Genomic DNA, 15,160 nt, shown 5'->3' with positions numbered 1-15,160 from the left:
GCAAAAGCAGGGGGTCAAGTCACCATGTTTATCAAGGAAGACCAGGAGTTCCCCTACATCACCCCAAGTGAAAAACAGAGACAGCTGCCTCCAAAGACTATGAAAGACTGCAAGACATCTGGAACATGAAAGTGCACCGCCTCTACTTCTCCATTGCACAGAACAGCTTCGGGACAAATGAAGCATCCTTTCTTTGCCTAATTAACTAATATCTCAGATCTAAACTGTTGCTTCTTAAACTTAAACTATCAGAAAACCTGTGTCAAATCGTCATTTGCCAATATTAGAAACTGTGATCACAAACACCCTAAAAATCAACTGTGTGCCACACTGCAAGCCCAATGGAACTTTAAATAGGTTGTCAGCATAATTCTTTGTGTACTCAGTATTATTTAGTAAATGTTGTCCAATCACAGAATCATATCTGATGTTGGGTACAATTTAAGACCGTGGACATGTACTTTTTTTCAGAAAAATTGAATCAAGTTCTAACCATTCAATATACAAGCCTATCATGTGACAGTTACCAGTCAATAGGATTATCTCTAATGAGATTCTAAGATTACAACTATCCAGTCAATCCAGGAATTAGAACAGTCGACAAAACATTACAAACTACTATCATGGTGAAAAAACCAACTTGTCAATAGTGAACAACCAAAAATAGTTAACAGCTATGGGACACAATATAACAGTTGCAGAAATTGAATACCATTTTTAACCTAATAATTAACAATTCTTTCATTAAAGGAAAAAAAACTTCTAGAAGTCGATTTGAGGACATCTAACAATACTATTCGGAATTTAAAAATCTGTACTTTTCTTGCAGAGGTGAACTTTTCAGAGAAAGATGTATTTTTAATACCTTTTTGCCTTGCTTTTGATATAACTTCAATATGCTTCATTGCCGCTTTTAACAACTTCTGGTTTACGAGGACTGGAACATCAATCTAATAAAAAGACAAATACAACTGAAAAGTAATTTAGCAGTTTTAAAACTGGGCTTCAAGCCCCTCTTCAAAGCTAAACTGCTCTATCCCAGGCATCATCCTCCAAGATTTTGCATTATTATTATATAACTTATAAAATTAACTTTGAACAGGGCATGGCAGCAGTTCAGATACACTTCTCATAACTCTTCAGACAACTTCAAATGTTCAGTTTGAAAAAAGCAGCGTTTTTTTCAAACTTATGTCACATTTTAACCAAATATTCTTAAATCAAGATAATGAATTTCATCTTGGCTTCTCAAGTTTTCAGGAAGGAGAAAGTGAGGACTGCAGATGCTGGAGATCAGAGTCGAAAGTGTGGTGCTGGAAAAGCACAGCTGGTCAGGCGACATCCAAGGAGTAGGAGTGTCAATGTTTTGGGCATAAGCCCTTCATCAGGAATCTCAAGTGTGCACTCAGGGGTGTTGGTGGCAGTGTAGTAATGTCAGAAGACTAGTAATCTAAAGGCCTAGGTAAACCTCTGGGAGAGAGAATCAAATCCCACTATTTAAGTTCTATTAATAAAATCTTCAATTGCCTTCAACGAAGGGAAACAGTTGCTTCCTATCCACCCTGTCCATGCTCCTTAATCAGCTCCAATGTAAACAACCGACTTTATCCAGTCCCTTTTCATAGCTAAACTGTTCCATCCTAAGCAACATCCTGGTAGTCATCTTTAAGATTCTTTTGACTCTGGATCAGTTCCTACAAATTTGAAGGTAGCTAGTGTAAGCCCACTATTTAAAAAGGGAGGAAGAGAAAAAAGGGAATTATAGAACACCAAGTTAGAAGTCAGTAGCGGGGAAAACACTGAAGTCCATTATCAAGGATTTTATAGCAGAACACTTAGAAAACAGTGGTAGAATCAGGCACAGTCAACATGGATTTACAAAAAGGAAATTACACTTGACAAATCTACAGAATTGTTCTGAAGATGTAACTAAGAGTTGATGAGGCAGAGACAGTGGATGAGATTAATTTCAAAGGACTTTCAACAAAGTCCCATAAAAGAGATATAAAGTACGCATTGAACACCCTACTAATGTCCTCCAGATCCATGCAAAAATTGTCCCCTTGGTCCCTAATGGACCTATTCTTTCTCTGGTTATTCTGTTACTTTTAATACACTTATACAATATCTTGGGATTCTCCCCAATCTTACCAGCCAGTGTTTTTTTTCCCATGTCCCCAAAGAAAAAAAAAATTGAAATGGGAACGGCACAAAGCAAAAGATGCGTAGAAGAGGTGCTTGACCACTGATGTACTCTTGCTCATTAAGGCACAATTCACAACCTGAATTGCGCATGTTAGGATCCAAATTATGGATCCAAATTATGGATCCTATTTGGTCATGCATCAGTATGTCACATACACTGGACGAGAGGGAATGCAGTCATGTTTGGATAGAAAAAGCAACATTTGAAATCATTTCAGAAACAAAATATTTTGCCAATATTTGAGCAAAACCTTCATGCGAGTTACGTTCATTAACTCTTAATAGATCAAAAGGATATTGACAAGGTGCTGGTGCGCCCAGACAGGTGGCAGATGAGGTTCAATACACATGTGTGAGCTGATGAATTTGGTTGGAAGAATATTGAAAGACAATACAAAATAGGGGATACAATTCTAAAGTGGGTGCACGAGCAGAAAGCCCCATGTGTAAATGGGCACTGATCATTGAAGATGGCAGGACAGGTGAAAAGAACAGTCAAACTGGAATTCTCAACTTTATTAATAAAGACAGAGTATCACAGCAGGAATCTATGTGGGACTTGTACAAGACATGTGTTAGACCTCAGCTGGAACGCTGTGCACAACTATGGGTACCACATTACAGCAGAGATGTGAACATACTTGAGTGTGTGCGAAACAATTTACAAGAATGATTCCAAGAATGAGAAATTTCAGTTATGAGAATAAATTGAGTAAGTGGGACTGCTCTCCTTATAGAGAAGGTGGCTGAGGGGAGATTTGAAAGGGGCTTTCAAAATCACGAGTGGGCTGACAGAGAGATGTTGTTCACAATCAAAAGAATAAATAATGAGGAGCACAGATTTAAAGTGAATTACATATGAAGCAGTGGTGTAAATAATTCTTTCACAGTGAGTAGTTCAAGTATGGAATGCCTGCCTGGGAATATGGAGGCAAGTTCAATGAGGCATATAAGAGGGAATTGCATGGTTATTTATATGGAAATGGTGTGCAGGGGTTTAGGTAAAAGGCAGAAGATTAGCCCTGGGTAACAGAATTAGTGCAGGCACAATGGGACATCCAATGCAGGCACAATACCACTCTCTACATGAAAAGTTGCCTCTTAGGTCCCTTTTAAATCTTACCCCCCTCACCTTAAACCTATGTCCTCTAATTTTGGACTCTCCTACCCTGGGGAAAAACTTTGGCCATTTACCTATCATGCTCTTCATGATTTTATAAATTTCTATAACGTCATCCCTCAGCCTCCGACACTCCAGGGAAAATTGCCCCAACCTATTCAGTCTCTCCCTATAACTCAAACCCTCCAACCCTGGGAACATCCCTGTAAATCTTTTCTGAACCCTTTCAAGTTTCACAACATCCTTCAATTAGCAGGGAGACCAGAATTGAATGCAGTATTCCAAAAATGGCTTAACCAATGTCCTGTACACCTGCACCATGACCTCTGAACTCCTATACTCAATGCAATGAACCAATAAAGACAAGCATACCAAATGCCTTCTTCATCACCCTGTCTACCTACAACTCCCACTTTCAAGGAACTATGAACCTGGACCCCAAGGTTTGGCAACATTCTCCAGGACCTTACCATTAATTGTATAATTCCTGCCCTGATTTGCCCAACCAAAATGTAGCATCTCACAGTTATCTAAAATAAATTCCATCTGCCACTCTTCAGCTCTTTTCCCCATCTGATCAAGATCCCATTATATTGGAGATAACCTTTGCTGTACACTACACCACCAATTTTGGTGTCAGCTGCAAACTTACTAACCATATATCCTATATTCACATCCAAATCATTTACATAAATGACAAAAAAAAATCACTGGACCAAGCACTAAACCTTATAGCACACCACTGGTCACAGGCCTCCAGTCCGAAAAGCAATCTTGCACCACCACCCTCTGTCTCCTACCTTCAAGCCAATTTTGTATTCCATATGATGTAACCTTACTAACCAGTCTACCATGAGGAACTTTGTCAAACACCTTACTGGAGTCCATTGCTCTGCCTTCATCAATTTTCTTAATCCACTTCTTAAAAATATTCAAGCTAATAAGACACGGTTTCCCATGCACAAAGTCACATTGACTATCCCTTGCCTTCAAAATACATGTAAATCCTGTCCCTCTGAATCCCATCCAAAAACTTATCCAACACTAACATCAGGCTCACTGGTCTACTTCTTAGCTAATTTTTGAAATGTTCCACAGGTACAGGAAAAACCATTAATATAGAGATATATTGAAAACAAACAAAATGCTAAAAAAAAAGACATTAAGGTGAAATGTTAAGAATTTTCGATTTGCAGTTGCAGTCTGATCTATTGCGTGTTTCCAGCACTTTTTTAAATAATTTATGATTTGCAGTAACGGTGGAATTTTGCTTCTGAATTGCTACAGAGCCAGTGGTTTAATGAGACTATTAACAGAGAGGAGGAAAATAACGAAAGATTGGAATCTGTTGGCACAGTGGAAGCATCATGCAGGTAAAGCCAGGGCTGACAGGTGTTGATGAGCCTTAATGGAGGCAATGAGCTTCATGTAGAGCAAAAACATTTGGCGTGGGACAGGTGCCTGCAGGAATAGTCAGGAAAAGTATAATGCAGAAGTAGACAGAGCATTAATGTAAAAGAAATTCCACAAATCCAGCATCAGAAAGTACAATTAGAGTGAGAAGTGAAGGAGTCTGTAGATACAGGTGAGGAGCTTTTACATGGATCTGGGCACTCACAAAGACAAGAGGGTACTAATGTGGAACTAAATGTCTGCGAGTACAGTGAAAGCACATTTATGCAGAAAAAGTGATCTACAGGCACAAGAGGGCACTATTATGGGGAGGGGTCTGCAGGTCACAGATCAACAGCACAGAGATAAGACCTTCAACCTATCACATCAATGTCTGTTAAAAAACAACTATTCTAATTCCAAATCCAACAGAGAAGATAAACTGCATTTAAATTGTGTCTTTAACGGAGTAAAACATCTCCAAAATGGTTCGCAAGAACACGACTAAAGAGTTTTGACACTGAGCACATGAAGGAACAATACAGCAGATAGCCAAACACTTGGGTCAAAGAAGAAGTGGAATATCTTAAAATGAGAACAGAAAAGAGGAGGCATAAGGAAGTTTTTGCAAAGAGTTTGTAGAGCTGAAGGCTTGGCAACTAAAATAATGGTAATCAATCATATAACAACTTAAATTAGAAATTTCTGGAACCTGCTGCCTAGAAGGGCAGTAAAAGGCAGAAACCATCATTACACTTAAGTATTCAGATGTATACTTGTGAGGTCAAGGCATACAAAGCTGTGGACTAAGTGCTGTAGCATTGAACTAGGATTGTTACTTGATTGTTTTGATGAGCTCAAGCCCAATAGGCCGAAGGACCAGTTTTTGTGCTATAGATTGCTTTGACTCTAAGATACCAGATTTGGAGAAGCGCAGGTACTTTGAATGTTACTAAAGAAGATCACAGTTTAGGAAGGGATGAGGCAATAGAGGAACTTTAACTAAAAATGAAAATTTAACAAAATGGCTTAGGTAAGTGATCACAGGTGAATGAGGCTTGGCACAAGTTACAACAAGGGCAGAGATCTGGATGACCAAGCGTGCAGAAGGTAGAATGTGGGATGCTGGGCAGGAGAGGATTAAAATAGTCTAAAGGTAGTAAATGCAGATGTGCCGAGGTAATGGAGATGTTGGGCAATGTTGCAGATGTGGAATGGTGCAACTTATGTCAGAACTTCATCTCAGGATCAAACATGATAGACAATCTGAAAATTGGTTCAGGCTCAGATAACTAATAGGGAAAGGATTGATGATTAAGGAAGAAAGTTTGTGACAGCGACTGTAGGCAATGACTTTGGTCTACACAATAATTCTAGACAGTGTACTACAGATGTTTTGTCATTTCTGTGCACATTGACCTGGTTCAGTAGACAAGAGGAGGAAGTCACTTTTTCAATGGCAGATCGAAAGGTCCAAGTCAGCTGTAAGACTGCCACCCATACATTCCTCAGCAATTTAGTGACACAAAACTATTTTCAATGCTCTATCCTGGCTATAGCTTCCAGTAATCCTCAGAGTACTACCGTGCTGTGGGCAGCACGGTGGCACAGTGGTTAGCACTGCTGCCTCACAGCGCCTGAGACCTGGGTTCAATTCCCGCCTCAGGCGACTCCGTGTGGAGTTTGCACGTTCTCCCAGTGACTGTGTGGGTATCCTCCAGGTGCTCCAGTTTCCTTCCACAATCCAAAAATGTGCAGGTTAGGTGGATTGGCCACACTAAATTGCCCATAGTGTTAGGTGAAGGGGTAAATGTAGGGGAATGGATCTGGGTGGGTTGCGCTTCGGCGGGTCGGTGTGGACTTGTTGGGCCAAAGGGCCTATTTCCATACTGTAAGCAATCTAATCTAATGAAATGAACTAACAATGAAAATTAGGGCACTGGACGTCTGCTTACTTGGTATGAAAGACCAGCCTTTCAGCTTCATACAGAACAAGCTCAAACTGACAGTAAAGGTCAAGCTGGCAAAATGGGTGCACAAAGCATCTGAAGGTCATATCAAAGATTTAACTTCAATTCATCCACAAAGTTCTGCCAATAGCTTTCAGACCAGGGGTTATTATTCCCTTAGGTCCTTTTCCTTGTTTCCCAGAAAGCTTTTCAGACTCCTGCAATATAATTTCTTGAAATAAACCTTTACAAACAAGATTTCTACTGATTTTTCACTTTGCTTGCCTACGACCTCTTGTCCAAATGCAGCAGAGAAAGACATGCGGACTGGAGAGGGATTAGTTATAAAGAACTGACTTTCTCGGACTTCACTTTCCTTGATGTGCTAAGGCTCATTGTGAGCACAGCACACAGTAGTTCATTCAATCGGCATGGTGGCTCAGTGGTTAGTACTGCTGCCTCACAGCGCCACAGACTGGGTTCAATTCTAGCCTTGGGTGACTGCGTGGAGTTTGCACATTGTCTCCATGTTGCATGGGTTTCCTTCAGGTGCTCCGGTTCCCTCTCACAGTTCAAAGATGTGTAGGTTAGGCGGATTGGCCATGCTAAATTGCCCATAGTGTACAGGAATGTGCAGATTAGGTGGATTAGCCATGCGAAAGGGTTAGGGCTGGGGGATGAGTCTGGATAGATTGCTCTTCGGAGGCTCGGTGTGGACGCCATGAGCTGAATGGCCTGTTTCACACTGGAGGGGGTTCTATGATTCTATGAAATCAAAATTGAGACAATACTTCCATATTTGGCTGCCACAGAAGTTCCATCACAGCTATGTAGACCGACAAAAACATGAACAATATTACATTCAGTGCAATTTTAGCATGTTAGTCAGTACCTTAAAGCTTAATGTAATTTAGCGATTATATGCAGAGTTCAATACAGTCACAGTTTTAAAACAAAACATACTCCTTGCAATGTGATCCAAGTTCCATATCATACTTCAGCACTTTGTTTCACAAAGCAGTGCAGAAACAAAATCAAAACTTATGCTTCCTTTTAGAATGTCCCTTTGGAACATCACATCTCCTAATACGGTTTTTGTTTAATTTTACTGCAGTGTGTACTTCTGGAGAGATCTAACTGTGGCAGTCAATAGAGAAATAGTTTCAAGCCTCATTTACATAGATGTCCATTTGCAGCTTGGTACTAGAGATTTTGATTCTTTCTCACCTTCTGTGCTCGGCGGACTAGAACAGCCGCAAAGAAGTGCAAAGTTACTCTTAGTTCATCAATAAAGGCTTCATCATCAGTCAAGTCCCTGCAAAACCATAAAGAGGGCTCTTAAAACAAAGTTTGAATAAAATTGGAAATTTTAAGCTAAACACTGGATCCACAGACATTAAAATCAATGGATGTCATTGTAATTTTGAAGTAAAAATTGTATTTACATTCTGTCCCAGTAAATCAACTACACCGTGCACAGCAGCAAACCTCCAAATAGCTGTCATGATTCACTGTGCATAGGCAAACTGATAGCTGCACTCTTGGTTCCTTCATGAGCAAGCTTTCCATCCATGGTTAGGTTAATTACTAAGAAACAAAAAGTGACTGTTTCCTACAGTGTATTCCCCTTTGCTTTGCAGACTCAGCAAAGATGTGTCTAGACCATTGTTAGACATTTTACCCTAAACTCCTGCAGATCTCTGGTGCAACCAACAGTTACAGTAGAATTCACACAGCCAATGGGTTTGCACATTCATCGATTCAGCCACTACTTTCAAAGTCCTGAACCACTGTTCCCATCTCTGAATTATCACCTATGCAATCTTTCACCAAATATCCATGATCACAAACATTTTTTAAAAATCTGCATTGCCAATAAACTGACTAGAAGAATCCATAAAGTAAAATCACGATATAAATTATGAAACATAATCCATGATGTGTTAAATAGTAAAATTATAAAGTATGTCAGGGCAATAATGAATCTGTCTTGAGGACAATACAAGCACCATTTGCAACTCCTCTCATACTGAAGCAATCCTTGTTCAAATAAAACAAAATCTGGACAATACACAGGCTTGGGCTGAAAATCTGCAAGGAACATAGAAAATAGAACATCAAAAAGTACAGCACAGAACAGGCCCTTTGGCCCACGATGTTGTGCCAAGGTTTAATCCTAATGTAAAATATAATAACTTAACCTACGCACCCCTCAACTCACTGCTATCCGTGTGTATGTCCAGCAGTCGCTTAAATGTCCCCATTGACTCTGCTTCCACTGCCACATCTGGCAACACATTCCATGCGTTCACAACTCTCTGCATAAAGAACCTACCTCTGATGTATCCTTTATACTTTCCCCCTAATATCTTCAAACTATGATTCTTCGTACCAGTCAATCCTGCCCTGGGGAAAAAGTCTCTTTCAATTGACTATCTATTCCACTCATTATTTTGTACACCTCGATCAGGTCTCCTCTCTTCCTCCTCCTCTCCAGAGAAAAAAGTCAGAGTTTATTCAATCTTTCTTCATAAGGCAAGCCCTCCAGTTCAGGCAGTATCCTGGTAAACCTTCTTTGCACCCTCTCCAAAGCCTCTGTATCTTTCAGAAAGTAGGGCGACCAGAACTGGACACACTATTCCAAGTGTGGTCTCATCAGGGATTTGTAGAGCGGTAGCAAAACTTCACAGCTCTTAAACTCAATCCCCCTATTAATGAAAGCCAAAACACCACATATGCTTACTTAACAACCCTATCCACTTGGGTGGCAACTTTGAGGGATCTATGTACTTGCACACCCAGTTCCCTCTGTTCCTCCACATTGCCAAGAATCCTGTCTTTAATCCAATATTCAGCATTCGAGTTCGACCTTCCAAAATGCATCACTTCGCATTTATCCAGGTTGAACTCCATCAGCCATTTCTCAGCCCAGCTCTGCATCCTGTTTATGTCGCACTGCAGCAGCCCTCTATACTATCGATGACACCCACAACCTTTGTGTCATCTGCAAATTTATTAACCCACCCCTCAACCTCCTCCTCCATTTATAAAAGCAACAAAGAGAAGAGGCCCAAGAACAGAGCCCTGCGGGACCCCACTCAATACTGACCTCCAGGCAAAATACTTTCCATCCACAACCACTCTCTGCCTTCTGTCAGCCAGCCAATTCGGAATCCAGATAGCCAAATCTCCCTGTAACGCATACTTCCTGACTTTATGAGCAAGCCTACCATGGGGAACCTTAACAAATGCCTTCCTGTAGTCCACATACACCACATCCACTGCTCGACCATTGTCGACCTGTCTTGACACCTCCTCAAAGAACTCAATAAGATTTGTGAGGCATGAACTGCTCCTCACAAAGCCACGCTGACTGCCTTTAATCACACTATGCTTTGCCAAATAGTCATAAATCCTATCCCTCAGAATTTGTTCCAAAATCTTGCTGACCACAGACATAAGACTGACATTTGGACAACACAAATGCTTGGCTATGACCAACTCCAGTCTTAACCATTGCCCATAGCATTCAATGGTGGTCTGAATCTCCCACTATTAACATCCTGGGAGTTACCACTGACAAGAAACTCAACTGGACTCACCATGTAAACACAGTGGCTCCAAGAGCAGTTCAGAGGCTAGGAATACTGCAATAAGTAATGCCTGACTCTCCAAAAGACTGTCCACCACCTACAAGGCACAAGTCAGGAATGTGATGAAGTACTCCTCAGTTGGTGGAATAAGTGCAGCTGCAACAACACTCACGAAGCTTGACAACATCCAGGATAAATCAACTTGCTTGATTGGCACCATATCCACTCGTCCCTCCAACATCAATGGTCAGTAGCAGCAACATATACTATCTACAATATGCATTGTAAAAATTCACCAAGGATTATCAGACAGCAAGTTCCAAACCTACAACCACTTCCACCTCCAAGGGCAAGGACAGCAGAAACACCACTACCTGCAATTTCCCCTCCCAGTTATTAACTAGGCTAACTTGGAAATACATCACTGTTCTTTCACTGTCATTGGGTCAAAATCCTGGAATTTCCTCCCTACTGCCATTGTGGGTCTACCTATAGCACATCATCTACAGCAGTTCAAGAAGGCACCTAACCACCACCATTGTACAAAATGCGGAGGAATGGGATTGTGGGAGATGTCGCAGTTTAGATCAGTAATTGGCTTGCTGAAAGAAGACAGAGGGTGGTGGTTGATGGAAAACGTTCATCCTGGAGTCCAGTTACTAGTGGTGTACAGCAAGGGTTGATGGGGGTCCACTGCTGTTTGTCATTTTTATAAACGACCTGGATGAGGGCATAGAAGGGTGGGTTAGTAAATTTGCAGACGACACTATGGTCGGTGGATTTGTGGATAGTGACAAAGGATGTTGTAGGTTACAGAGACATAGATAAGCTGCAGAGCTGGGATGAGAGGTGGCAAATGGAGTTTGATGCAGACAAGTGCGAGGTGATTCACTTTGGTCGGAGTAACCGGAATGCAAAGTATTGGGCTAATGGTAAGATTCTTGGTAGTGTAGATGAGCAGAGAGATCTCAGTGTCCATGTACACAGATCCTTGAAAGTTGCCACCCAGGTTGACAGGGTTGTAAAGAAGGCATAAAGTTTTAGCTTTTATTAATAGAGGGATCAGGTTCCAGAACCATGAGGGATGCTGCAGCTGTACAAAACTCTGGTGCGGCCGCACTTGGAGTATTGTGTACAGTTCTGGTCACCGCATTATAAGGAGGATGTGTAAGCTTTGGAAAGGGTGCAGAGGAGATTTACTAGGATATTGCCTGGTATGGAGGGAAGGTCTTACGAAGAAAGGCGGAGGGACTTGAGGCTGTTTTCATTGGAGATAAGAAGGTTGAGAGGTGACTTAATAGAGACATACAAGATAATCAGAGTGTTAGATAGGGTGGACAGGGAGAGCCTTTTTCCAAGTATGGTGACGGCGAGCACAAGGGGGCATAGCTTTACACTGAGGGGGATAGATAAGGACAGATGTCAGAGGTAGTTTCTTTACTCAGACAGTAGTAAGGGTATGGAATGCTTTGCCTGCAACGGTAGTAAATTTAATTATATTTAAGTTGTCATTGGACGAGCATATGGACATACATGGAATAGTGTAGGTTAGATGGGCTCCAGATTGGTATGACAGGTCGGCGCAACATCGAGGGCTGAAGGGTCTGTACTGCGCTGTAATGTTCTATGTTCGATGTTCTCATAGGCAATTAATGGGGGTGGGCATTTAATGTTGGCCAGTCAGTGACACCGCGGATGAATAAAAAAAAACTTTGAATCAAAAAGTAGCACATTTAAATTTACATAATATACTTCGGGAGCACAAAACATTTTTATCAAAATTAATGCCTTTAAAATATTTTATTTCATAGAATTCCAAACAAATGAATTATATCCTACCTGTACCAAGGGTGCACAAAGTTTTCAATCACCAGCTCCAGTATCTACAGAAGGCAAAATTTTACATTTAATACAAAACATGATTTTGCTCAAGTATATTTAGAATTGCTTGACGTACGTGCTTATATTTCACACAAAAACCCTTTTTTATGGAAATGTTAAGGAAGAAGGGATGAAGTGAGAGTCAACAGGAATAAGTCAAAATCAGGATCAATACAGTATAGCAACGTAAGTGAAATAGGGCAAGGGAAGTACAGATAGAGTAAGGCAAGTTAACAGTATTCTTACATGAGCTATTTTTTAGGAAAAGAATGTTATTCAGGGGCTTAAAAGAAGTTACAGCAGCAGAGCTCACACCATCATTTGCTCCCCGTGGTGCATGGAAAAATCACAGGAACTTCAGATGTCCCTGGTGAATACATGGGCAGGATGTCCAGTTGAACCACATTTCGGAGCTGCAGCTACAGGTGAATTCACTGCAGAGCATTCATGATGCTTAACAAGTCATGGATAACACATTCAGTGAGGTGGTCAGGCCTTAGGTGCAGACTGAACAGGTAGAAAGGGCATGGATGAGCACCAGGCAGATTAGTGGAAGGCAGTTAGAGCAGGAGCCCCTGTGGCCATCCCGCTTTCAAACAAATTTTTGATACTGCTCGGGGAAATAACTGTACAGGGGAAAGCAATAACAGCCAACTATGTAGCATCTGCTGCAAAAGAGGGAAAGAAAAACCTATACTGAGGGCAAGAGTGGTATGGAATTCAATTGTAAGGGACCAGATTTTACTGATTGCAAAAGAGACTCCAGAATGATATGCTGTTTTCCCAGTACCAAAGTCAGCAATATCATTGAACAGCTGCAGGGCGTTCTGAAGGAGGAAAGAGACAAAGGGATATATAGGAAAAGGGATGAACTGTTTAAGAAAGGTGGTAAGGACAAGCCAGGGAACTACAGACCAGTGAGCCTGATGCTGGTGATGGACAAGCTGTTGGAGGGAATCCTGAGGGACAGGATGTACATGTATTTTGAAAGGCAAGGACTGATTAGGGATAGTCAACACGGCATTGTGCATGGGAAATCATGTCTCACAAACTTGATTGAGTTTTTTGAAGAAGTAACAAAGAGGATTGATGAGGGCAGAGCAGTGGATGTGTCCTATCTGGACTTTAGTCAGGCGTTCAACAAGGTTCCTCATGATAGACTAGTTAGCAAGGTTAGATCTCATGGAATACAGGGAAGAACTAGACATTTGGATACAGAACTGGCTCAACAGTAGAAGACAGAAGGTGGTGGTGGAGGGTTGTTTTTCAGACACGGAGGCCTGTGACCAGTGGAGTGCGACAAGGATTGGTGCTGGGTCCTCTACTTTTCATCATTTATATAAAATGATTTGGATGTGAGCATAAGAGGTATAGTTAGTAAGCTTGCAGATTACACCAAAATTGGAGGTGTAGTGGATAGCGAAGAAGGTTATCTCAGATTATAATAGGATCTTGAGCAGATGAGCCAATGGGCTCAGAAGTGGCAGATGAAGTTTAATTCAGATAAATGTGGGGTGCTGCATTTTGGGAAAGCAAATCTTAGCAGGATTTACACACTTAATGATAAGGTCCTTGGGAGTGTTGCTGAACAAAGAGACCTTGGAGTGCAGGTTCATAGCTCCTTAGAAGTAGAGTTGCAGGTAGAGAGGATAGTGAAGATGACATTTGGTATGCTTTGCTTTATTGGCCAGAGTACTGAATATAGGCGTTGGGAAGGTCATATTGCAGCTGCAGAGAACGCTGGTTAGGCCACTTTTGGAATATTGCATTCAATTCTGATCTCCTTCCTATCGGAAGGATGTTGTGAAACGTGAAAGGATTGAGAAAAAAATTACAAGGATGTTGCCAGGGTTGGAGGATTTGAGCTATAGGAATAGGCTGGGGCTGTTTTCCCTGGTGCATCAGAGGCTGAGGGGTGACCTTTCAGAGATTTAGAAAAACATAAGGGGCATGGATTAGGGAAAGAGAGAGTCTTTTTCCTGGGGTGGAGGAGTCCAGAAAGAGGGGGCATGGGTTTAGGGTGAGAGGGGAAAGATGTACACAAGAATTAAGGGGCAACGTTTTCATGCAGAGGGTGGTGAGTGTATGGAATGAGCTGCCACAGGAAGTGGTGGAGGCTGGTACAAATGCAACATTTAAAAGGCATCTGGATGGGTTCATGAATAGGAAGGATTTAGAGGGATACAGGCCAAGTGCAGGCAAATGGAATGAGATAAGGCTGGAACAACTGGTCGGCATGGATGAGTTGGACCAAAGGGTATGTTTCCATGTTGTAACATCTCTATGACTCTAATTAGTCCAAATAAATTCGAATGAACATAAAACATGCAATTTGTGTATGAAGAATGAAGGAGAACTTACTTCAGACAGAGAAGCATCCACCTTTGAACTAATTGTCAAACCCAGCCACGGCTGGTAGTTTTCCAACAGCAGTGTGGCCCTAACAACAGATAATACATGTTATGAAGCAGCATATTACCCAGAAACAACCTTTGTAGCTTTTTTATTTGAAGGAAGATGCAAGTGGGAATAATGAAAGAAAAATACATTCACTGCAAACTCCACTAAAAACTATGTTTTGGCACATGGAAAACCAAACACGTACCCACCATACAAAAAAACATTTTTTTGCTTAAACTTAAATGTGCTCCCTTCGTTCACATATGACAGTAAAATCATTCAGTGCACAAAAATTCTAAAAACAATCCATTTGAGAAGGACAAACAAGGCCAGAAGATAGACGATAAATGGTAAGACACACTTAACATAGTATCATTTCTCAATACCTATATCAAATATTAAGTGAATCAGATCATCCAATTAGGGCCAATGTAAAAGCAGTAGTCATGTTTTGTAGAACCTTTATAATGATTTAATGTCATTCTAGCACTGCACTACAAATTGAAATACCCTACATTATCGACTTTCTGTCTACACAGAAGTAGTAAATCAAAATAAATTGTCCAGTTCACTGACCTTCCTGTTCCCCACTTTGTTGCTATGACTGAGAGCTCAGGAGA

The 15,160-nt window shown here is 41.1% G+C and overlaps 1 protein-coding gene across 5 annotated transcripts in view; it reads right to left on the bottom strand.

Moving 5' to 3' along the window:
* Window positions 1–15,160, bottom strand: part of snx14 (sorting nexin 14) — a 209,391-nt gene that overhangs the window by 167,666 nt on the left and 26,565 nt on the right. For all 5 annotated transcript variants that reach the window (XM_072581136.1, XM_072581137.1, XM_072581138.1 and 2 more), the window contains exons 4-7: window positions 14,502–14,580; window positions 12,099–12,142; window positions 7,894–7,981; window positions 866–950 (exon numbers count right to left, since the gene is read on the bottom strand). In XM_072581136.1, the coding sequence (XP_072437237.1) occupies window positions 866–950; window positions 7,894–7,981; window positions 12,099–12,142; window positions 14,502–14,580 (296 nt within the window). The remainder of the gene's footprint in view (window positions 1–865; window positions 951–7,893; window positions 7,982–12,098; window positions 12,143–14,501; window positions 14,581–15,160) is intronic.

Source organism: Chiloscyllium punctatum, chromosome 11 (assembly GCF_047496795.1).
Source record: "Chiloscyllium punctatum isolate Juve2018m chromosome 11, sChiPun1.3, whole genome shotgun sequence".
Classification (NCBI taxonomy): domain Eukaryota; kingdom Metazoa; phylum Chordata; class Chondrichthyes; order Orectolobiformes; family Hemiscylliidae; genus Chiloscyllium; species Chiloscyllium punctatum.
Note: the sequence above shows the minus strand (reverse complement) of the source record. Positions and strands in the feature narration are given on the sequence as shown.